The sequence below is a fragment of the Hippocampus bargibanti genome, linkage group LG11 (genome assembly GCF_051943395.1).
Source record: "Hippocampus bargibanti isolate YZ-2025 linkage group LG11, ASM5194339v1, whole genome shotgun sequence".
NCBI lineage: Eukaryota > Metazoa > Chordata > Actinopteri > Syngnathiformes > Syngnathidae > Hippocampus > Hippocampus bargibanti.
The window spans coordinates 15,910,200-15,936,125 of NC_142744.1; the positions used below are offsets into that span (position 1 = coordinate 15,910,200).

The 25,926-nt window shown below is 41.9% G+C and overlaps 1 protein-coding gene across 2 annotated transcripts in view; it reads left to right on the forward strand.

Moving 5' to 3' along the window:
* Nucleotides 1-2,724: 2,724 nt before the first annotated feature.
* The window catches only part of LOC148891789 (pre-B-cell leukemia transcription factor 1), a 93,671-nt gene continuing 70,469 nt past the window's right edge, over nt 2,725-25,926 (forward strand). Inside the window, exons 1-2 of one of the 2 annotated variants that reach the window (XM_089008619.1) lie at nt 2,725-3,143; nt 3,872-3,945. In XM_089008619.1, the coding sequence (XP_088864745.1) occupies nt 2,959-3,143; nt 3,872-3,945 (259 nt within the window). In that variant the 5' untranslated portion in view covers nt 2,725-2,958. The remainder of the gene's footprint in view (nt 3,144-3,871; nt 3,946-25,926) is intronic. The other variant, XM_089008620.1, reaches the window with a different exon arrangement.

Sequence of the window (25,926 nt, forward strand, 5' to 3'; positions counted from 1 at the left end):
GGCAGTCTTGCAGCTCCAGAGTGTCAGACATTATCACCCCCACTACCCTCAACCTCACCCTGCCCCTTGTGACAATTACTGGCCTACCTACCTATTCTGCACGTAATGAGAAAACGGACTGATCGATTTCTGTCCGGTCAGTAAAAGAACCATAGCTGGGATTTGGATAGAGCACAGACGCGACTGAAGAAAGCCACAGTGCCGCAGGATGACGTGGTTTCAAACGATAGAATGACTTGACTCAAGAATGATTAAGGAATTACAGCCCCTGCTAATTACAATTTGCATGTGTGAAAACTATTAATGGGATTGATTATTTTATTTGTTTGTAGAAAAGGGAAGCAGAAAGGGCCAGGTTGCTGATTTTGGATTGCACACCACTGTATTTTTGTAAAGTGTCCTTGAGGGCTTTCAAAGGCGCTTATAAAAAACATGTATTATTATCTCATCTCATCTCATTTTCCGTACCGCTTATTCCTCATTAGGGTCGCGGGGGTTGCTGGAGCCTATCTCAGCTGTCTTCAGGCACGAGGCGGGGGACACCCTGAATTGTTTGCCAGCCAATCGCAGGACACACAAAGACGTACAACAGTCACTCTCACACTCACACCTAGGGACAATTTGGAGTGTTCAATCTGCCTGCCATGCATGTTTTTGGAGTGTGGGAGGGAACCGGAGGACCCGGAGAAAACCCACGCGGGTCCGGGGAGAACATGCAAACTCCACACAGGGAGGCCGGACCGGGACGCGAACCGGCGACCTCTGCAGTGTGAAGCCGGTGTGCTAAGCACTCCACTATATTATATTTTCCGCCCTGTATTATTATATTATTATTATTATTATTATTATTATTATTATTATTATTATTATTATTATTATTATTAGTAGTAGTAGTAGTAGTAGAAGTAGTCGTAGTAGTAGTCATATTTAAAATCACTATACAGTATTTATTTTGTGTTTTTTTTTTCTCCATTTCCTTGTACCGTATTTTCCGGTGTATAAGGGGCGCCCAAAACCCTTGATGTTCTTGAAAAGATGACCCATACGCAGACTTATACGCAGGTGCAGCTTATATGTGAAGTAATATTATATGTGAATACAATACAATATTACTGCTTCATACAACAAAGATGTTGCAGAGACTGGTTAAAGATTGAATGCCTGTCTGTGTCTTTGTGTGATCATGTTATCTGTCATTTTGTTTTTTTTGTTCCTTTTAGTTCAAAAAGGCGGCGCAATTTGGTTTTCGACTTCTTTTCTATCCCTCTTCCTTTCATTACTTTGCGTGTATATATATATATATATATATATATATATATATATATATATATATATATATATATATATATATATATATATATATATATATATATATGGTCCGATACTACCAGTAAGTCTTTAGTTCGCTGAAGAAGCATCTTGGATAAGAAGCGAAACGTCCAACACCTTCAAAAAAAAGTACAGATGACAGCTGAAGAAACCTTTTCATCGATGTGTCTGTATCTTTATCGGCATCCGATAATATCACCTTGGGTCACATTCATCTGAGGGGTGGAGAAACGCAAAGGTTTGTTTTCTGGGTTTTCTCGATTTGTGTCCTACCCTTTCTGCTCACCGAAAACATGCACGCATACTATGTATTACATTCAGCCATCTATTTTTGTGCATCCCCCTGGGAGCCTCAACAAGCCTCAAAACAACCCACCGCAATTAAACCTCGACAGAAGTGGCCCAAAGTGTCTGATGTGGATGTTTAAATCAGAGGGGAGCACATTCATCATTGTTACCTTTTGTGTGTAGCAACAGCTCCCTCAACCTGCCTTGTTGACTCCATTTTGATTTATTCTTCCTTTTGACTGATTACACGGATGTAAATATTCAAGGGGGTTAAAATATGGTACGTCTGACAGAGTATCTTTTTTTCCAAAGTACCTCCATGCTGTCCTGTTGGGTCAGCGCCACTCAGCGTTATTTATTAGGCTCCATATTCACTCTCTATCCATCACAGCACGGTCACATCTCTTTATGTTTATTACAGTGTTCCACCTTCCCGTGGATGGATGATTGACGTCTCAGGAGAGCTCCGAGGTGGTACTTGCGCTCGCCGTCCTCTCCAATGGAGGTATGACGGGGGCTCCTCATTTCGAGTCACTTAACACAGTAAGAGTAATAACACAAGTGGTCCAAAATCCTTCACATGGAAGGGCTGCCAGGTGGGTCTGCGGTGTGCGGGGTTTTTTTTTGCTTATTTGTTCTGGGGTGTGCATTTAAGGAGGCGCAACACTTTTTATCCCATTAGAATCCTCCCTCTCTGCACCGTGCATGTTCACCTCCGTGTAGCGACGCAGGAGTGGCCAAAGCCAAAAGCAGCGATTCAGATCAGATTTCAAATCGAGAAAAAGAGAAAGAGAGAGCGAGAGAGAAGGGGGAGTGGATGAGAGAGAGAGAGAGAGAGAGAGAGAGAGAGAGAGAGAGAGAGAGAGAGAGAGAGAGAGAGAGAGAGAGAGAGAGAGAGAGATAGAGAGTCGGGGGGGGGAGAGAGAGAGAGAGAGAGAGAGAGAGAGAGAGAGAAAGATATAGAGAGTCGGGAGAGAGAGAGAGAGAGAGAGAGAGAGAGAGAGAGAGAGAGAGAGAGAGAGAGAGAGAGAGAGAGAGAGAGAGAGAGAGAGAGAGAGAGAGAGAGAGAGAGAGAGAGAGCGTGAGCACGAGACAGTCAGTCAATCTCCCTCCTCCCAAATCCCGAAAAAAATCACCGAGGAGGCGCGGCGAGAGGAATCCAGAGGAATTTTGCGAGGATATTCCCTTCCTTTTCTCCCACCAACCCCACGAGCCGTCGTTATCTCCCTTCCTAATCATCCCGCTCATCACCCCTCCTCCCCTTGCCCCAAAAAAGGAAAATCAGAAAAAAAAATCAAGATTAAAAAGTTGGAGGCGAGGCAGCAAGGACCGTGGCCGAGGATGGACGAGCAGCCTCGCTTGATGCACTCTCACGGGGTAGGCATGGCCGGACACCCCGGCTTGGCGCAGCATTTGCCGGATGGCACCGCGGGGACGGACGGCGAAGGGAGGAAACAGGACATCGGAGACATTTTACAGCAGATCATGACCATCACCGACCAGAGCCTGGACGAGGCGCAGGCAAGGTGAGACGTCACCCACAAACACGTGTGTGTGTGGCAAAATCATAATATTTACAACAACAGCGATAAAACGTCACCTTTGCAAACTAGTCAAGGAAGGATGCAAACATTGCGCTTGTATTTAAATAACACACTCGACGAAAGACACACGAGCGGTAGAAGAATGATGACAACAAAAAATATCAAAGTGTGTGCATGTCCAAGAGATTTCACCACCTTAGTTTGACTTTTTACAAAGAAGCTTATATATTGTAATCCAATAACAACATGTTGAATATTATCCACGAAGAGTCATATGAAACCAATTAGAGAGACAACTTGTAACAATGTGTTGTTTTGCACTGAATATTTACTGTAAGGTTTTTCAATCAATATTTGACGTTTTTGTCGTTTTCACGGTCGTTGGACCTCTTGGAGAGCCTCCTGCATTTACTCATATTTAACAGAATATACGAGAGCTGTTGTTGTTTTGTCTTTGTTATGTGATGCAACAAAATATGGATGAAATATTTAATTTCATTTGCACATGTCACTGTTGATACTGATTTCCTGAATAAGGATCAGCAAAATATACCTGCTGTGTATGTGTGTGTATGTGTGTATGTATATATATATATATATATATATATATATATATATACACAATATATAAACTGCATATATTTTGTGAAATATATATCTTAGACGTGTTGAAAACATGGCTATTACTGAAGAAAGTTCTCTAATTTTAGGAAACATGCGTTGAACTGTCACAGAATGAAACCCGCACTCTTCAACGTCTTGTGTGAAATTAAGGAGAAAACAGGTACGTGTTTGTTTTTTTTCCTTCTGCTCCACTGGTTGTATTATTGTTCTGATAATGCGTCTCCAGTAATCGGCAGTTTTTCTGCTCCTCGTTCCCTGCTGAAATGTACATTGAGGCTTAAAAAGCATGGCTGTGTTTCTGCATCCCCTGACAAATGTTACACAGTGTGCATGTGAACGGACACGGCGCACACAATGCATAGGAGTGTTTTCATGGTGGCTCTTTCTGGGCTGGGCTTTCTCACCCTCTGTCAGCTCCCATCGGCCCGAGTTTGATGGTGTTTGCTAAGTGAGCTGTTTTACATGCAGAGGCTAGTCATTGGGAGGGAGTTGGGGTGGCTGGAGGGGGCATTTTCTGTTTATGTTTGCAACAAGGGTCAAAGTCATGAAAAGGAATGTGTGAATTATTACTCACTTAGCAGCAAATTAAAGCGCAGCGACTCTCATGATGAAAGCCCGTGATTAATCTCGGGAGGGATGTGGCCGAGCGCGCCTCGTTTTGAGAAATGGCTTTCCGAGGCTGGAAAATAAAACAAAGTCTGCAGTTTGACCTCGTCTTTGAGCTTACGCTGCCAAGCTGTCAAAGGTTTTTAAGAGCGCCTCGTCTGGTTTGCGCGGTCTATGTTGTTGCGTTCACGGCCCATGCAGACAGCTGAAAATAAACACTTAATTCAAAATGGACGTTTTATTCCTATGAGTCATACTTTTGGCAGCGGGGGGGAGAGGCAACCGAAAAGACACCAGGGGATTTTTTTTCTTCCCAGATTTATAAAGGTTAAAGAGTACTCTCTGTGAAGAGGAATCCATAGTAGGTTGGGGGCCTCTTTCTAAATTGCAAGGCTTGGAAAAGTGAGACAGTAATGCCTTCGCTCTTTGTAAACTGTCTGGCGTCTGACCGGGTTCAACTAGAGTTCGCTTTCCAAAAAGAAGAACAAAGTGACTTGGATCTTTTCCTGGCTTCAACCCGTGCCTCCCCTTCCCTTGCCTCTGCCTCCTTTCCCTTCCCTTCCCACCATTCTTGGCAAGCGGCATTCCAAACAAAAGAGAGGTTCGCCTATTTCTGTGAAATGAACCACCAAGTTTGGAAATGAACTTGAGTGACTTGAAAAGTTGGGGATTCGTTTGAGGAGGGAAGCTTCCTAACAGCCTCATCGCCGAGACCCTCGTCTTCATCTTGGCCCGTAAAGTGAAAATCCTTTCACTGAGGCTGACAGAGAAAATGACTCAAACCTTCAGCATGGCATTTACAGGCAAATGTGCTGAGTGCGGTGTATGCGAGCAGCCTGTAATTTGTCAGCTCCCTTTTTTTTCTTTTTATATGTTCTTTTTTTATATAAAAGACTCCACTTCGCCTTGGATTTTCAAATTGTCATCAGGAATATTTCTTCCACGGTTCATTTGTTGCACACGGCGGCGGCACACTTCCAAAAGTGTGCTTTCCCGCATGCACTTTCTTCTTTAGAGTGTTGACAGCAGCAATATGAGACATTGCAGCGGCAACGTGTCCACTGGCGAGCAGCTGACAAACAAGGCGGGCCCGCATGCCTATGGCGGGGTAAAGCCACCCCTAACTCTTGACCCCTCCCTTCCTCATCCGCTGCACTTTCGTGCCAGGGTCAGGCCCATGTCAGGGTAGGAGTAGTTAGCGAACTGCGACAAGCTCAGCTGTGCAAAGCTTGTGCCACTTCTTGAAGGCTTGGATTTCTTCAACACACCAAACCTTTTCTTTTTTCCTTCTTCAAAAGATCATTGTGTTAACAGTTCCTGAGAACAATGACATGTCCCCCCCCCCCCCCTATTCCAGCTTCCTTTGAAGCGGCTTGTTTGTATGGAACCATGAGAGCAAGGGGAAGGTGGCACGTACAGGTTAAAGCGAGAGAAGCCAGACAACAATTTTTTGTTTGTGGGTGTCAGATTTCAGGCCTAAACCCCCTCACCCTCCGATGTCGATGTTGTTCTGCCTCACGTTCCTCCCATGCAGGCCGATGCAGGTCAGAGGGGGAGAGCCTGCGCGACTAATGTGATCAGGCGGATAATGCATTATGCTACTTGAACTTATCAAAGCCGGAGACCTGCTGAATCAGTCCATCCCGCTAACTGCGCCCTCATCGCTAATAAGACACATGCGCACCTTTGAGTCGGTATGGTCACTTTCACGCTTACTGCCGCACGAAGCACTCTTACATTTTTGGGGGAATGTGCTGAGTTATGAACAATTCATCTCTGATGAGCTGCAGTGAAATTTCTGTGGCGATTATCACGGCTTGTTTTTTGAGCGAGTTGCAATAACAAGAAAGTAGCTGATCCCTGCCTGTGGTTGTTTAGCCTAGCGAAAGGCCACATCCACACATAGGCAAGTGCTTTTAAAAACATTGTTTTCTCAATGGAATGACGTCCGTGCAGACATTTTTTTAATGGTGTATTTGTGTCTTTAACTCATTCACTTCCATCCCTGAATTTGTTCGGGTTTCGTTTTTTCTTGTGGGGATGCCTTTGAAGCTTCGGTCAGACCTCTGGCAATGTTTTTTCCCTTCCATGAGGGGGCAGCATTTGCCTTTTGTACGATATCCCCTACTTGCACCTCATATTATTCCAGAACCAAATAAGCTAGAAATTCAGATCAAAGAAGAGAGTCTAAGGTTTGTTACACTAAATTGAATGTTGATGTTGTCCTAAAACTCACAATTCTGTGGGTCCTGCAATTTGAGTGATCATGACAACAATCATGGCTCTTGAGTGGACACATTTTTGCACATGTCTGGCAGTGAATGAGTTACAGTAAATATCGATTAAGGTTTCACACTATATCAACAAATTTATGAGTGGTAAATGGCACCTATTTCTGTGAATACTTCCTAGGTTTTGGCCCTCTGTCGAATGTCATCCTTGGTTGTTGTTAGTTTTTTTTTAAGTCATGTTGCGGTCCGCTGTAAAACAAATGACAGTCCGCAAACGCCCCTCGGGCCATGATTTGGGCACCACGGTGCTAAACGATTGTGTGGCTTTTGTGTGGTGCTAACAAATGAAAATGGAGCAACAAGAGATCATCCAATCCACAAACGACTAGGAGCCACACACAGTTTGAGTCACGCGAACATGCTCATGGAAAAAGCTGATGTAAAATTGGCGCTATTCATCTGTCTTGTTTAGCAAGGGCCCCCATTGGCAGAGCATTGTGAGGGAATGTTTTATTTCTGTTTATTTTGTTTTTATGCTTTTAAATAATTACGAAACAACTAGACCCTAATAATAATAATAATAATAATAATAATAATAATAATAATAATAATAATAATAATAATAATAATAATAATAATAATAATAATAGCAACAACAGCAATAATAATACTACTACTACTACTACTACTACTACTACTACTACTACTACTACTATAATAATAATAATAATAATAATAATAATAATTATTATTATTATTATTATTATTATTATTGTTATTATTATTATTATTATTAAACTGGGTTAGATGGAGGACACGGATTCGCTGTGGCGACCCCTCAAGGGAAAAGCCGAAAGGAAAAGAAGAGGAGATTATTATTATTATTATTATTATTATTATTATTATTATTATTATTATTATTATTATTATTATTATTATTATTATAACAGCATCAACAACAGCATAATAATAATAAACAGCATAATCATCATCATCATTGGATAATGTATTTTATTCTTGGAAGGACATTCTATGATTATATTATATTGCATGTAACACAGGAGCAATAAAAATTACAAAGAGAAATATGATAATTTCAAAAAAAAATGAAGGATAGAGATCAAAATGATATGGTGAGTAGATGGTTTTAAATCATCACATTTAATTTTCTGATATGAATTGTGAAAGAGTCTCTCCCTTATTGCCATTGTTGTTCTTGGTGCAAAGGCTTTGTAACTTTTCTCAGTCTCTGACACAACCTCTCTAAAATTTACCACAGGAACGTTTGACCAGTTGTTTTACCAATTGACACAAAAATGGGCGGACATCTTGGAACCATCCATCCATTCATACATTTTGCAGACCGCTTATTCCTAGTTAGGGTCGCGGGGGATGCTGGAGCCTATCCCAGCCGTCTTTGGACACTAGGCGGGGGACTCCCTGAATTGGTTGCCAGCCAATCGCAGGGCACACAGAGAAAAACTACTATTTCCTCCCACACTCACACCTCGGGCATCTAGGAACCCTTTGAAATTCCTGGGCTTGTACACACTGCTGCCAATGAATTCATCCAAAATGAACTATGATAGAATTAGTTATTATACTGGGCAGATAGTTGAGAATAAATTGGGAATTTTATTGATTTATTTACATCCATATCTATCTACGTATGTAAATAAGTGTGCATTCAGATCAGTGATGGTGAAGCTGTGCACTCACCTGACTTGTGTACGGGCAGCGTGGGATCGGTTTCCACTCAATGACTGGGTGGATGTAGGCCTGAATGGTCTCTGCCTAAAGTCAGATCGGATAGGCTCCGCAAACTCCGAGCGACCTCCTTCAGAATGAACTGTATTGAAAATAAATGGATGGGTGGATGGAAGGGATTTGTGTCCGCAATTTCCGGACAAAAAGTCTACTGAGCCACATTTTGTGCAAATGCTTCCTGTTTGGAATCTCTGTTTGCAAAATCCGACCAGCTTGATTCCTCTCTAGGTATTGATATACATCAAAGCTTTTAAAATTGCTCATCGCCTCACCGTGCCAACTGACAAGAGTTCAGAAAGTAGTATTTTTTTTTGTTGTCCTCCCACTACATTAAGAGAATATTTTTCTTCTCTTTTAATCAAGCATTCCCATATTATTTAAGTTTAATCGGTGCACTCAGACCAACTGGTTCAGTATAAACCTATGGCTGTTTCCGGGAGTCGCACCCATAATTCACGCAAAGTCTAAGTAGGAATAAGGTGGTTGTCCACCATTATCTAGGAACTATTCATTACCCATTGATGATTCTGCCTTTCCTCGATTTGGAACACGATTAAGTGTGATTCATGTGAGGTGAGTTCCCACATTTTCTGATAACCGTTTGATTGGTCTTGACCCGAAGCTTTGGTATTGTGGCTCCATCTGTCGCCTGCGCATATCACTGAGGTAATGCTTTGTTAGATGTACTGTGATTTTTTTCACATCAAGATAAAGGACATAGGAAATGGATAGGTCCTAGTTTGTCGTTTTTTTATTTCCAGAAATGACCATGAATGTGCGTTTTACCGTTTTTCTATGTCGCACTGATGGAGCGACTGATTCAGGCAGCGTACCGAATGGTCACCATGGCGCCCACCGCTGCTGTTTTACAGTATTTAATTGACACGGTTGTCCATGATGAGTTCAGAGGTTAGTGTTGCCTCTCTTTGTTACCCTCCTCTCATCTCCACTGACAGATGGAGGCATTAGTCTCCAATGTGGCGCTGTCCTGAAACTAATGGCTATGTCCTTGGTATCCCTGCACCGGCTATGAGACTGTATATCTGTCCCCCGGCCTGGAAGTGCAGAAGCAGCAGTTTATCCCCTCTGCCCCCACGACACAAACATACACACACACACGCACACACACACGCACACACACACACACACACACACACACACACACACACACACACACACACACACACACACACACACACACACACACACACACACACACGCACACACACACACACACACACACACACACACACACACACACACACACACACACACACACACACGCACACACACACACACACACGCACGCACACACACACACACACACACACACACACACACACACACACACACACACACACACACACACTACACTACACTACACATCACCACTACCCCTCCCAACCCTACATGTTTTAGTTTCCACGGAAATAAGGCCGTACAGGACACTGTCTGTTCTCTCATAAATAACTTCATATAAATAACTTCAAACATTGCAGTGAAGTTTGCCTGACAAAATGCTGCAAGGCTTTGATTTGCGAGTTTATAGGAAGACTGCGGCAGAAATATGAATCTAAGTGAATAAGAATAAACATGCGACGGTCCCGAGCGGGGATGCGCTGACTGCCAGTTTGCTTTTCAAGTGACTTATATCATACATGGATTCCCGTTTAGCTTTTCCTGTTTATGCTCTTGTACGTGCAGCAAAAACGCATCTTTTTGCTCTTCTCTCTCCCCCTCCGACGTATACCCACTCGCAATTAGGCCGGCTAATATATTATGCAAATGTTGACTGGCTTAATTGAGACATGTTGATCATGTTTTAAGAGGCTAATTACGGCCATGTATATGTGAGTTGGGAGTAGTAATTAGCCGTGATAACCCATCTGACTGAGGGATGGTCATCTTCTGCCTGTCGACGTATGGCCAGGTGTTATTTTGTCACTCCGTTTTTAACTCATTCACGGCCAGACGTGCAAAAATGTGTCCACTCCAGTGCCAGGTTTTTTTGTCATTGTCACTTGAATTCCAGGACCCACTGAAAATTGAGTTTTAGCACGACATAAACATTCATTGCAGCGTAAGAAACCTTAGACTCTCTTCTTTCATTATAAAATAAGAGTGAATTCCTAAGTCATATGGGTCTGGAACAAAGCGCTAACATGGAAAAAAGGGAAATGCTTGTGGGGAAAACATTATCAGAGGCCATGCCCAGCGCTTTATCGGCACCCAAACAATAAAAAACAAATCCTGAAGAAATTCAGGAATGGTCCTCATATTTTCAATTCCCGAATAAATCTGTGAATGGCAGTGAATGAGTTAAGAGGACAGCACTTTTTAAATTGATGTTTTTTAAATGTAGTTTTTATTCGCTCACAGTGAAGGTATCTGCATCACATCTCCATCGATAGTTTGCTTCCTGCACTTCTCAGCGTGGTTATCTGATGCAGCAGCGCTGCAGGCCGCTCTGCACGTGGGGCTGTTCTTAGTCGCCTGACAGAGATCATATTCTGATCCATTACGCTAAGAATGCCTTTCCACTTATCGAATATAAAATGCCCGGGGAGAGGAAATTTGCTGGATGGGGTGTGGGGGGAGTGGAGCTTCTCAATTTTTATCAGATGTTTGTCCGCGAAGCTGCTTTTAGTATTTTGGTTTTCATTATATCCCGTGCAATTGCCCCCACCATTGTTTTTCTTATTGGTGCCATTTGGATTTGATTGGATTTGGAGCGCTCTCCTGGAATTTGCACATGGCATTGGGCATCTGAAGTGAAATACGCTCGTATTGCTGAAGCACTTATCACCGCTGCACTCCCACGGGTTCAATGGTGCACTTCTGAGTGATATTGTTCAGGTTTTTGTTGTTTGTAGGATGCTTGCATTTATTTCCCCGTCACTGGGGTTATATGGTGAAGAAGATGGAATACGATCATTTATATCTTTACCGTCTCTATAAAGGGGATCTATTAAATGTTTTTGCATTGTTTTTGAAGCTTGTTTGAGGAGCTTTAAAAAAAGTGTGCCATTTGGACAGCCAGTTTTCACTGTGCTTTACAAGTACCGGTGTCCTTGCCATTCTCCTTGATCCCAATGTCATCACAAAAATAAAACAAAACAAAAAAAAAAACATGTTTCTTCGGATGATTTTGGAACACAGGGCATAGTGTGGGGTTACCTCGACCCATTTTAAAGTAAAAAAAAAAAAAAACTGCAGGGATATTTTTCCCCTCTGAAAACCTTCACAGCTTGAGACAATAAGAAATTCTGAAATATGTCCTTAATAATTGTTAACTCCTTCACTGCCAAAAATGTGTCCACTGCAGCGCCAGAGTTTTTGTCATTTTCACTCAAATTGCAGGACCCACAGAATATTGAATTTTAGGACGACATAAACATTCAATGCAGCGTAAGAAACCGTAGACTCTTTTGCTTCAGCAGAAAAAAAAAATCCTAAATTATATGGGTCTGGAGTTTTTTTAGCTTGAAATGACGGTGGCTGTCCAAAATACAATGCAATACACACATATTGGTTTATATAGTGCTTTAACAACAGCTGAAGCTGTTACAAAGCACTAACATGGATAAAAGGTAAATGCTGCCCCTTTGTGGAAGGGAAACACATTGTCCGAGGTCTGACCAGCGCTTTAGCTGCAACCCCACAAGAAAAACCAAAACCCGAACAAATTTGGGAATGGCGCTCCATGTCACACTTTTCAATTCCCAAATAAATTCAGGAATGACTACGAATGATTTAATACTCATTTATTGGTTGCTTTTATATACCAGTTTAATTTGTTTTCTGTAAAATCAATCAACGAAAGTCTTTCACTTTGGCATATTTTCAACTGCAACGTCAGTGCCTGAAACTCATGACAAAAAGTTCGTGGACACCCAGGCAGATAACTGAAAAGTTGCCTGTCCAGCCAGAAAGTTGCCTGCTCCATTTTTCACAACTAGAAACACAATAAAGCGATTAATCGCAAAAAAAAGCAAAACATTGTTACAAAGTATAAAGGATTTTTTTTTAAATTAAGGAAGTACTTACCACAAATGCTCACTTGCTTAATTTTTGGCAAATATCCCTGGCTGAAGACTTTGCTCCAGTTGTCATCATGGTGCACAATACAATGTTTGCATTGCATTGTCTGCTCAACACTACATGGTCTGCTCTTTCTAGGCGGCTTGCAAAGCTCTCAAGTACACTTTTCAGTCAGGGTGTAGTACGAAGCAGGCTTCTGATTGGGTGCTGGTGCCGAGTATACAAATTGGCAATTTGCGTACTCGGCACCGGCAGCCAATCAGAAGGCTGTTTCGTGCTTCGGACTACACCCTGACTGAAAAGTGTACTTGAGAGTTTTGAAAGCGGTTTACAAAGAGGAGTCCATGTGACTTGTAGCGGTTTGCTTGTAGCTTTTGCACTATTGAATAAAACAAATGTTTGATTCAAAAATGTTTTTTTTTCTTGAAGAAGTTGTTGGCCACCTGGGCCGAGATGTTTTGAAAGTTGTATGCCTGATGTAAAAGTTGTATGCCCCGGGCCACTGGGCAGACGCTATTTCAAACACTGACCATGTGTATCGAAATTATTTTAGAACATAGAGCATAGCCTGTGTCAAACTTATGCATTTAAATGTTGAAGAACTATAAATGACCATGTTATCAGGTTACAGGGTACACAAAAAAGTTAAAGATAGCCTCGGTCAAAATTGACCCTGGAACATTATTGCTGTTCCTGAGAAACCAACCAAACACGGGGCTTCAACTGGTGGGGACGTGCCATATGAATGCAAGCACAAAAAAAGTTGCATGCACATAAAATGGCCACTTTCAATGAGTAGCAAGCACAATCAAGCTATATTTTACATGATCTTAATTTTTTTGCCTCGGACCTCATTCGAGTATTCGGGTGTACTCAATGAAGTGTCCCTGAGTGTCTAGATTTATATTCGATTTGCCATGATGGAGAGGGTCGCCCTGGCAGTTGTTAACCTTTTAATTGGAGGTGTGGGATCTCATTCCTCTGGCACCCTGCCACTGCGATGTAAGTGGCGTGTTGGCAGAACGCTGGGCTTAGACAATAGAACCCCCCCCCTCACTCCCTCTTAAAAAACACACCCCACCCTGACTTTAGACGAACAGTCAAATGAAAAATGTCAAGCGCTTGTCTTCTGGAATACTTAGTGGAAATGACATCAATTAATACATGCTGTTTAAATGGGACTAAGATTAATGGTGGTCCTCCCGCTTGGGCTCACATCCACTGTCACTTGCCGTTTGCCGCTCCAGATGGAATCAACACCAATCAATGTGGCTGCCGCACTCTGCCTCCAAACACACGAACGCACACTCTTATATTTAAATATGCCGTGTATATATTGGACATTCAGACAGGCGCTTTCCACATGAAGACAAATATACTAAATGTCTCCCTCCTCTTCATTTTTCATATTACTTCCCATACAAAGCTTTTTCAGGTGCCACCAAGTTTGATGGGGTGGGGGGAGTATAGCAGCAGGAGCTGAGGGGGGGCGTCTGATGGCTCTGTCGTGATTGGATGTTTCAATTACTGATAGTAATGCCACAGTGTAGTGAGTCACGCAGTGCAGATAGTGCCATTTATTTTAATCAGTCGCAGGGAGAGATGGGTGTGGAGGTGTCTCGCTCGTTTCAGAGTACTTGCACATTTAGATGCGGGGGGGGGGGGGTGCTCTCTCTCTTTTTCGCTCTTTCTCTCGCTCACTCACTCACTTTCTCACAAACTCTCTCTTTCTGTCACTCACTCACTCACTCACTCACTCACTCACTCACTCACTCACTCACTCACTCACTCACTCACTCACTCACTTGCTAGCTATCTCTCTCTCTCTCTCACACACACAAACACACACACACACACAAACACACATACAGACACGCAAGTACACTCAGGTGGATTGAGAGAAGAGAGGTTGCCGTGGGTAACGCGTAGCGACAAGCTACTCTCTGCAAGCTATTCTAATTTATGTTAATAAACCTTTCTGTTGCTGTGAGAGACAAAGGAGGCCCCAGATGAGCCCGGGTAACCTCGGCACCTTCACACAAAAGGAGGAGACAGGAAAAAAAAGGAGAAAAGAACAGTTGAACTCTCCAGAACATCACAAATACTTGAGTAGAGAAGGATGTTAAATTTAGCCACTTTCCACTCCATTTTATTTTTGTGGCTTGCAAAATCAAACGGCTCATGCTGGCAATCTGCAGGATGGCCCCTGCTTTTTTCACCTGTGTTTTTTTTGTCATTGTACGTGCGTGTGCGTGTGTGTGTGCGTGTGTTTCTGTATGTGTGTGTCTATTGTAAGGGAGGCAGACACTCTCTCGGGATTTGGATCACTTTCCACGAGGCAGATGTGACACGGCGGGCAGTGTTTAGCACAGTGGGATGAGAGTGTGGGGCCACAGGTCAGCGTTAGCCCGCAAAGGTTCACTCGGGAAAAAGTCTCCTGATTCAGCTGGGGAAAGAGTGTAAAAAAAACAAAACAATCTAAAAAAATATGAAGAAAAATAATGGCTGCTAGTCACTGCTGGTTTTTGTTTTGGTTTGCCATTATAAGTGATCAATTCAATTTCCATCCCTAAAACAAATAACACCAATGTTATTATTAGTAGTGTTTCTTACAGAATGTCAGTCTTCATAAGGTTGTGCGTACTCTTCAGAAATGAAAGGGGAGGGGGGTTGATTTTGTTGATGGTTGCGTTCTTTGAGGATAGCTTTGCCTGCAGCTCTTTGTGGATGATAGCTTTTGTCCTGGAGGAGAGAATCAATTCACAACGGAACCTCGAAAGTGGAACACGATCCATGCTGGGATGCTGACGCCGACCGGAGTCGCAGCATGGATTGTTTTTGTTTGGGTATACAATTCTTCCCATAGGAAATAATGGGAATTGAAATATTCTTCATTCTGGGGCCATCAAAACCATTCTGAAGAGGCAAACAATATGTGAAGCAACAAGTTATTCATATCCAAAGACAAAAAACGTCAGCCTTAAACACTCTCTACAACACAAGTCAAGGGCTGGGGGCCAAATCTGGCCTATCCCCTCATTTTATTCGGCCCGCGAAAACAAATTAAGATTGTCAAGTTCCATGATGCTTGCTAAAGTCCGAAGCAAAATTTCAAATTGTCATATGTAAACCACAATAACAGACTTCAGATTTGAAAACTATATATTACGTGGAGGGGATTTAACATTCTAATAGTTTCCCCAAATTTATAACGGCCCCCAAGAAGAAACCGTAACTACAATGTGGCCCACGGCAAAAAAATGACAAGGTTCTATAAAAAAAGTCTTTTTGCTGGCTTTTATACAACTAATTTGGTCTCTGGAGTGTAAGACCGCGCATGGAATGTGAAATTAAAACAACCTAGTCACACTTTGATCTGCCTATTCGTGAATATGTGTATGCCGTTCACCATTTGGACAATGCCCTTCTTCCAAGGCGCAAATTTCCGACGCTGTCCTATCATGACATAGCGACAAGATAAGCAGAGCTGTGTTGTGCTTTGTTGGAAGAACAGATTAGCGATGTTTTACAGAATTTGGTTCTGTTAAATAGCAACTTGATTCTTCGGTTAAATTGTCAACAAGGTCACATGCTCAGATCCACACACGAAATGTCACGTCCATGAAATGTAGTTTATGGTGTCTGAGCATGCAAAGTGTAATGATTGAAGTTCTACCTCCATGATTAAAAAAAACATCTCTGGACTCTGGAAATTGAGGCCGCCTGCCTCATCACATCCCTTGGTTGTCATGGTAACGAAAGCGCCACTCGGCACTGGTTCCGCCAAAGAGATGATGGGGTTCACAGTCGTTCATTTTCCTGACACAGGACGCCCTGTCAAAACATTCTCAGGTCCTCGCAGTCTAAAAGATGTAGAGGAAAGTGTGCCTTGGATTGGAGTACTTTTTGCCGAAAGCACAGACAATTTATTAAGAAACGGTTTCCGACTGTGGGAAAGCTGCATGATATGTCCTTTCACTGACAACGGGGGAGGAGCAATAAACGTGTGTGATTGTTAAACACTTACCATCAGACTCACACACACGCTTCAGAGTCAACGAGTGGAATTTGACTGTTTGAAAATGGAAAAGAAATAAGACTTTCTCACAGTGGTGGGCCGTCAGGGCCTACAATGCCTTCTTTGCTGGCCTAAAAATATCTGAATCACAGACTAAGGTGAATTATATTTTGTCCATGAATTATTGTTAAATAATTCCAAATTGTCTTTCAGCTTCTTTTTATTGCTTTTCTCCTGTTGTGCTGCTTCCATATGTGTGTTTTCGTATTTAGGCATTTAACCAATCACATTTCAGCCATTATTTGTTACCACAATTCACAATCAGTCCTGCAGGCTATGATGTCCCTGAACGCACCACATGCTGAGACGTCGGCAGAACACGCGGTCCACTGGATAATGGCGGCACAGTTCGACCCGCCACGAACACTCACGGCCAAATGAAACACAACACAAGAAACTGAATACTATACAAAACGAGATGAAACAATTATTACCTGCAACACAGTATCGCAGAAGGGATGGGTGAAGTCGCATGGGTTTCGTTTTGTGATTAAAACTGCGCAACAGAAAAGCACTATCAAGCACATTTGCTTCAAAGTTCCACTCGACAAAACTTGAATTAAATAATGACACAAAAAGTAATCTGGACTGGAAAGGAATCAGGGAACTAATTAGATAACACTAGACAGTACAAAAGGGGAAACAAAATAAGATATTGTCATGCGCGTTAATCCAGACCATCAGAGAAATGCGACTCACCATAAATCTCGTCCAAGTAGTTCTAAAAACTATGGGCGTGACTTGGTGCCACACTGTGCGTCGTTGCGTCACTTCCGTCATAATTTAATAATCTTAGTGCACAACTCCATTACAAGTGGACATGCAGTAAATCACATCACACTCGTAGCCGTGGAGTGATCCAGACGTAGCACTACTGAAGGCCGAGGAGTGACATGCATGGCCCACCACTGTTTTTTAACAACCCACCATAGCAGCAACTAACTTCACAGCTCGCGCGAGCTGCTAGAATTCATTATTGCATCGCCGGGGCCGAATTGAAGTCAGTCGCCAACATTTTAACATTCTTAACTGTCATACAAGAAGAAGAAGTTACATAGTGAATGATAAATGGGGGGAGGGGAAGAAACCCACCCTCATCTTGATGAACATTCTGACACACATCTAGTGGGAGAAGACTAGATTCCTTTTACAGTGTACAATGTGTTCTTTTCATATTGTTGTTGACTTGTGCTGAGCAGCCAGGACAAACACGAGTGCGCTGCTTTCTGACCCCAAGTTGAGTTTCTTCTTATAGCCTCTCATTCCCACTGACAAAAGCAACATTATCACATTACAAGTGGGATTTCAAGGGGATTTAATTGGATTTTACATCATCTAAATAGTAGAAACGACATCAAAAACAAGCAAACATGTTCTGCAGTTACACTGAAAGAAAGCAGCAGATGGGAGTCCTTGTGGCAGTAAATGAAAAAAACAACAACATAAGAGGAAATGTTCTGCGCATATGTCATCATTTTATACAACATCCAAACTATTGTGTGGACTTACTGTGGGACCCATTTGTTTCGCTTCACCATGAAAAATAGCACCCACACTCATGCTCCTGTGCGTCCTGACCCCAAAAGAGCGATGTATCCCCTGTCCTCCAGCTTGCCTTGAGCTGTATTAGTTCTGGACAGTTAACTTCTTCTCAAATGATCTTAATTGAGCTCATTTTCTTACTCGAGCATGATCAGCAAATCGCAGATCCACCCACGCACACTTGTGCTCAGTCGTTTCACGTCGACAAAGAATGTTTGCCCTCCAAAGATTCAAACTTATCAGGTACTTATGAATTTACTTGCCGCATAATGTCATTTTTAAGCAATTGTTGTTCTGAATATAATATAATGTTCTAGTCATCAAGACACAAGATAAAGTGTTTTACTAGTCCTCTGTAGAAAAAGACAAGATAAATCTTTTTTTTTAACTGTGGGCATGTTTGTGTCATACATAAACATAATCTTGATGTTAATGCAGATATATTCATGTTAACTGAACCCTCGGCTACAGGAACCATGTTTCTTTAAAGCGACCGTAAAACAAAAAAAATTCTCTTAAACTCTCATTTTTTTAACTTTTGAATGACTTTGGTGAATATGAATGTAAGCCAATGTTGTTCTTAAATCTGTCTATTTTTCCCAAGTCTTCAAGTAAACACGGTCTGGGTTTGTTAAACTAGCACCTATGGTGATTTGTCCATTTGCATCAAGACTACTAGTGAAAGGTGCTTGTCCTAAACCACCATTGACAAATTTAACCGCACAACCCCCCCGCCCCCAGTTGGAGGGGCCATTATAAAGCAAGCACTTTACCACTAAACCACTTTAATTATACTATGTCTGTCAATGTAGCACTTATTACTGACTAATATTGACACCTTGTTAGCCAATGCTAATCTGTGCTAACACAGACTTTGAAGACACAGTGTTTTAGAATAGTTTGAAAATGTTACCCTGCCTAGTGTATTATGTCATTGGCACAAAACACGCCTTACATATTTGATGGCTCATCAACACACATTGAATGCTAAATCTGATAATCAACTATCCCAAAAGGCTTCCCTGGACTGGACAAACGTGCATCACTCACACAAATTTGGCAAACACGTTGCGGAGTTGCTCCGGTGGTGGCGAATAAGTTACAGTTTAGACAATTATCATTGTCATAAAGGAATGCTGAAGAAAGACAGCAAAGCTATGCTAATTGCTAAACAAACCACCGATTGATACATAACCGTTTAATGCGGGAATCTAGTGCTTGGATGATCGAGGCCAATTTTCACAAAAGTGAAATACTCAAGGCACACAAGTCAACCCTACCAAACATGTCTCCTTAACTCATTCACTGCCAGACAATGTGCAAAAATGTGTCCACTCCAGTGCCAGGGTTTTTGTCATTTTCACTCAAATTGCAGGACCCATAGAATATTGAGTGTTAGGACTACATAACATTGAATGCAGTCTAAGAAACCTTAGACTGTCTTCTTTCATCAGAAAAAAAATGTAATTCCGAAATAATATTGGTCTGGAGTTATCTGAGTTTGAAATAAGGGTGGCTGTAGAAAAGATAAATGCTGCCCCCTTGTGGCAGGGAAAACATTGCCAGAGGTCTGACTGCAACTTGATACAGACCCCCCCTGCAAGAAAAAAAACAAAGCCCAAAAAAATTCATGAATGGTAGTGAATGGGTTTAATAGCTGATCTCTGTGGTCTTCTTGGGCTTGGTGTCATTTTCGATCGTGGAACTCGTGTGATGGCGGGAAGCACTACTTGTTGTTACTTCTCTCTCTCTCTCTAATCACAATCGGAAATGCCGACCTCCCTCACTCCCCCATGCCCGGAGGCCAGTGTCTCGATTATGTTTTATTCAATTGGCAATGGCGCCACCACCTTGTAGCCCATTTTATTAGACATGGTCCTTCAGCACTACATTAGTCAGTCCCCGCATCCCTAAAACATATAAAATTCCTTTATGCTGCCATTACTTGAGTTTATAAAGAGCCTCGCCGCTGCCCTCCCTCACTATCCCGTCCCCGCCAATAAGATCATATTGATAGATTGATATTGGGCGAGCTGTCGCGTGATAAAAGCACGGAGGTTAAGAGCTTCTTGGATAGTTTAACCTTGATAAAACAGTTGTTTCACCAAGGCTGATTTTGGCCCATCCGTCTTCATCCGTCAGGGCCCTGCCAAAATATGCAAATGAGGGCGGCAGAGGGAAGCGCCGTGTGCAGTTAAATGGGGCGTTGCGAATGTGCGGTGTACCGCGCCGATGGGGTGATACTACTTACTGTCCAAATTTAGTGTGTCTCTGCTGAAGCAACCTGGCAGCAAAGCCCTTCCCGCCACCCCCAACCCGCCGGCCTTCTGCATTTCAAGAATATATACGAGGAAGCGTAAAGTGATTACATCTGTGGCAGCTGTGTGGCATTTTATATGTGCATTTTCCCGTGCGTGATGTTCTGTTTTTTGATGGATGAGTTGGAATTTTACTGACTGCTCTTTAGTTTCTTAGTTGTTGTTGTTGTTTTTTTATTATTATTTTATTTATTTATTTTTTGGTTTGTGCTACATCTGTATTTACATGTTGGGGTGTGGGGGGCTCGCCGAAGCCATACATTGTAGAATATGGTTGTTTATTGCTCTAATTAGTAAGTCTGGAGGTGCGGGGGTAATAATCTTTATGATAATATCTGTTTATGCCTCAACACATCTCTTCATTTAGGCTTTATTTTGCTCTTGGGTAGCTTTGTTTGCCTGATTAGTTTTGGACCTACTCAGCAGCGCTCGGGATGTTTTTTTACTCATTTCTTTCATATGCAGACATATTGATTGATTCCACAGTACAGTCATTATTTTTTTTCCTCTTCCTCACAACTTATTTCCAGCACCAAGGCAAGAAACGGATCCCCACGTCTGCACTCGGCTGTCTGACTTGCCACCGCACACATAAAGCTGTCAATCACCGGCGTTCCTGCTTGCCCTTTGTTATGGAACGCCAACTCCGTGGGTGGGTCCTTTGGGTGATAGATGGCACCAAGAGCCTATCAGACAAGCAGGAGCATCCATCTCTGTCTGCAGCCTGTTAAACAAGCTCGGGAAGGCAGCCATGTAGTCCTAACCACCACTGGCCTCCACTAAAAAAAACATTAACATTAATGAAGGGTAGCTTTGAAAGTTCCCCACTAATCGGCTTGAATTGGATTTATGAGTCAGATAGTTTGCCAGGCAGTACGACATGAAAAATGTCACAGGTAAATGAATGGAAATGAGCGGCCTAGAGATGTTTATTTATATACTATGTTTTTTTAGGAGACTTTACGTGCCGCTTGCCTTGCAACAGACATTAAATAACTGTCAACAACAAAACGGCTCATCGTAGTCGCACCGCTGTCGCTTCTGCAGGGGCCGGGAAAAAAAAACGTTGTCAAAAGGTCTTCCATTGCAGGTGCCCCTGGCCATTTCAATAACGTTCAGCACTTTACCTGTCTGAAGGGTCCCCTAAGAGATGGCCACTCAGCCTGATTCTTCAGCCGCAGATTGTCAACAATCACAATGTTGAAAAATGCTCTGATTGCAGCTCATCCTACCTGCAAATCGTGGCTCGTCTTTTTCTCCACCTTGCAATAAGTTGTTGGGATGTCATCATCACGCATGATGACGGTCAGAGGCAAAAAAATGGCAATTTTTTTGCTAATTCAAATCGTATTTGTTTGGAGTGTCAAGCACAGATTGCTTTGCCCGTGCTTGGTTTACGATACTCCAAAAATCAAAATTAAGAACAAGTTTGCTGCGTGGCACAAGAAGTCTCATCCAGTTACCAGTCTGAAACTCATGACAAAAAGTTACCGGACACCAGGGCAGACAACTGAAAAGTTGCCTTCCCCATTTTTCACAACTTGAAACACAATAAGACGACTAAAAAAACAACAAAAACATTGTTGTATTAAGGATTGATAATCAGAATATATAATAGAACAACACTTTACAATTAAGTAATTGACGTACCTACCACAAATGCCCCCTTGCTTATTTTATCGTAAATATCCCTTGATGATTTTGCTCCAAGTTGTTGGTTGTCCATACACTGTTCGGCATGTTGCACAATGCAGTGTTTACGTTGCGTCGTCTGCTACAAGCCACGTGAACTCCTCTTTCCACGATGGTTTTAATGTACGATTACGTTTTGTAGCGTCATAAATTTTGTTAGCTTCTTTTGAATCTTTGTTCTGGGGCTGAAGTTTTGACTTGATTCCTAACCACTTCTCCATTTTTGATTGGATTTGCCTTTATTAGTCTCGCAGTGGAGAAATTTACATTTCACAGCAGCAAAGTGATGACAGGAATGAACGTAGAAAAACAAAATACATAAGCTGCTGGAACGGGGTTCTCTCTGCGTGTACTTTGGAAAATGATATGCAAATGCACACGGAAGCACAAACTTATTCGATGCAGGCTTCTGATCGGCTGCCGAGTATGCAAATTGCCTAATGAACCGAAATTCGGAAATTTCCAAACCGAACGAAGATTTCCAAACGTTTAATTTGAAAAAAATCTTTTAAAACACATTTTTTTTTGTTTTTTTTTTCTTGAAAAAGTTGTCGGCCACCCGGGTGGAGACATCAGTTCTATGCCCAACGTAAAAGTTGCACGCCCCGGGCGTCCGGGCAGACGTCATTTCAGACACTGCAGTTACCGATAGTGCTGTGTCTCATGCTCAAAATGCCAATTCACTCTTCACGTGGATGCCGATGAATGACTTCAGAATGGATTTCCCTTACGAAACTACTTCACAGTCCTAAAAAAGGAGAAAATCCAGTTTGATCAAATGGAGTGTGCTTATAAGCGTGCTTTATTTTGACCATACACTGGCCAAAGTGTTTTGCCAAGCCTGATGTTCACTTGTCGGAAAGCTTATGATCAGTTGAACCAAAACAGTGAGCTTATCACATCTCTGTGAGGTGTGGGGGGTTGTTTATTCGTTTATCATTTATTTACATTTTTAGTTTAAAATAGCTTACTTACTTTGACCAGGATCCTAGAGTGAACAGCGTCTATTGGTGATGTAATTGAAAAATATTAAATCTCGCCACGGACTGGCTGCATCCTATTACAAAACTAGCTGGACTTAGCGAACAGACTTTCTTTTTCACAAACAAATGACAGTGGTGTTGATCCACTGCCAAAATGGGCTTCGTTGACAATACCGCTAAACCGTCTGTTTAATGCTAAATTGCTGGCGAGCATTCACTTGCAGGGAGCAATATTACCACAATCACTGACACTCTTGCATATTCAGGAATTGAAAATATGACGTTGAGCGCTATTCCCGAATTTGTTCGGGTTTTGGTTTTTCTTTGGTTTTGGTTTTCGGGGACTGCCGCTGAAGCGCTGGTCAGACCTCTGGCAATGTTTTTCCCTTCCGCAAGGGGACAGCATTTCCCTTTTTACCATGTTAGCGCTTTGTTTCAGCTTCAGCTGTTGTTAAAGCGCTTTATAAAACAATATGTATGTATCGCATTGTATTTTGGACAGCCGTCCTCATTTCAAGCTCATATAACTCCATACCCATATAATTTAGGAATGAACTATTTTTTTCTGATGAAAGAGAGTTTCGGGTTTCTTACACTGTATAGACTGTTTATGTAGTCCCAAAACTCAATATTCTGTGGGTCCTGGAATTCGAGTGACAATGACAAAAACCCTGCCACTGCAGTTGACGCACTTTTATACATCTGGTAATGAATGAGTTAAAAGATTTGTTCTCAATCCGATTGTCATTCTGTTTCAATCACTCCCGCCATGATTAATTTTTCAAATCTGATGAAGGATAAATGAAGATGGATGAATGAATGAATGAATGAATGAATGAATGAATGAAAAAATGAATGCTTCTTTGACAATATACATGTAGCTAAAAATATTTTTCCTATACAAATATTTACTGCAATTGGCATTTTGGTATTAAAAGACTGCTCAGAAATCCACTTGGCAAAAGGAAGTGACTTGGAGCAGCTCACGGGTGAGCTGTCTTCCTTTTAATTGCCGTTGAAAATACACTTCATGATTATCACTCGTGCATCCGCTGCTCTTGCTCCCCAATCTCTCGCCTCTCGCCTGCTCCCCGCTAACCTCTGATGTCATTAGCGGCGAGGGGAGAGGATGCTCGCTATCCTTAATGAATTCCGCTGTGTCTCCGCACTCCCCCACCTAGTTAACCCGACCCCCATCCAATGCTCAAGGTGTCAAATTAAAGCAGCTGGAAATGGGCAGAACAAGGAGATGGGAAAGGTGCGCCTCACCCCAGCCACTCTCTTCCTCCTTCTCGCCTTCCTCATACGACATGATATTCATGAACAATATCCATGTTCGCCTTGATGGACATTTTTTTAAATTTCTGGATGCACTTCATATTCACATTAGTGACTGGGTGGTGCTCACTGATATTCCAGTTAATTGCTCAATATGCACTAAAATACAGATAGAGCAGCTGACTTACTGCAGTGTAATAGCAGTTTAATAATGCAACTAAAACCGGAGCCTAATTGCACCCAAATGAATAAAAGTGGACACGCTCTAGTGCAGGCATTTCAGTGTGTGTTGTTAGCGTTGGATTGTAATGTTATTGGATTATGATGCATTAAGTAGCTTTTATATACTGTTTCTTTTTGTTGCATCCCAAATAAGGTCAAGCAAACTGTGCCGTATTTCTCAGTAAAAAAATAATCAGTCGTTAATATCCCTTGCTTGTCTCTTTGGAGTGTTACAGGTCAGATAACTGTGAAAGTGTAGGATTGCATCTGTTTCAAAAGGCATCGTATCACAGTAGTCATAGCATTAAGTGTACCTGGCCATTACTATCTAAACTTCTATTTATTATTATTATTATTATTATTATTATTATTATTATTATTATTATTATTATTATTATTATAATAATAATAATAATAATATAATAATAATAAATACATTTTATTCATAAGCGCCTTTCAAAACTTTCAAGGACACGTCACAGGCATTTCCACCTTCCCACATATTTGGGTCCTTTAATTATTGTAACTGTGCATCATATTGAGCTGTGTTTGCAATGTTCCGTACCTTCATGGATTCACGTGAGGAAATATATTGTCCTTCTTAGGATGAGGCAGAGCACATTCCAGCAACATAATGAGTTTTTTTTTTCAATCAACCTTAGCGTTATTAAATTTGCATAGGCCGTTTTTTTTTCTCGCTACAGTTTTCAAATTGTCTCTTCTCCTGAATTATTGAATTTCATTGTGCAAGACTACCCCGTACGATCATGTAGTGTGTGGTCAGTATTAACTGCAATGTTAACCTCAAAACTGAACTTCCCAGCCCATACAAGAGCGATCACATTTATGAAAGATACTAATACAGAATAACTCGGTGTGACAACATGAACACAAAAGACAAGAGAGTGGTGACACATATTGGAGGGCACCCAATCACACACTCTGTCATTTTAGTTCTAGCCAATGGGAACAATTCTTTTCCAGTGATCAATTTTTTATGCAATAATTAATTCTCAACACACTTTAAAGGACAACCGACGTCTCCGGACAAGTTGTGTCCATAATTTGTAAAATGGCTTCAAATGACTTCTACTGAGCGTATTTTACAAGTATTCCACCGCATATAGCTATATTTTACGTTTTAAGACTCGCGCTGAATATTCCGGAAGTCTTGTTTTTGAGTTGGTGACGAGTCCTCACATTACGTCACTGAAGGAGCGCACCTGACCGAAAAAAGGACACATTGTAGCAGTCCTTCCAGCACGTCAATGCATTTTGCTGTACTTTGTTTGATCTGAAAACTTCGTGTAGCACCAAAAAGAGGGAGAAGATGGCGACAAAGCTACGTGTAAGGAATTAATCAGCCTGTGGAAACGGGCTGAT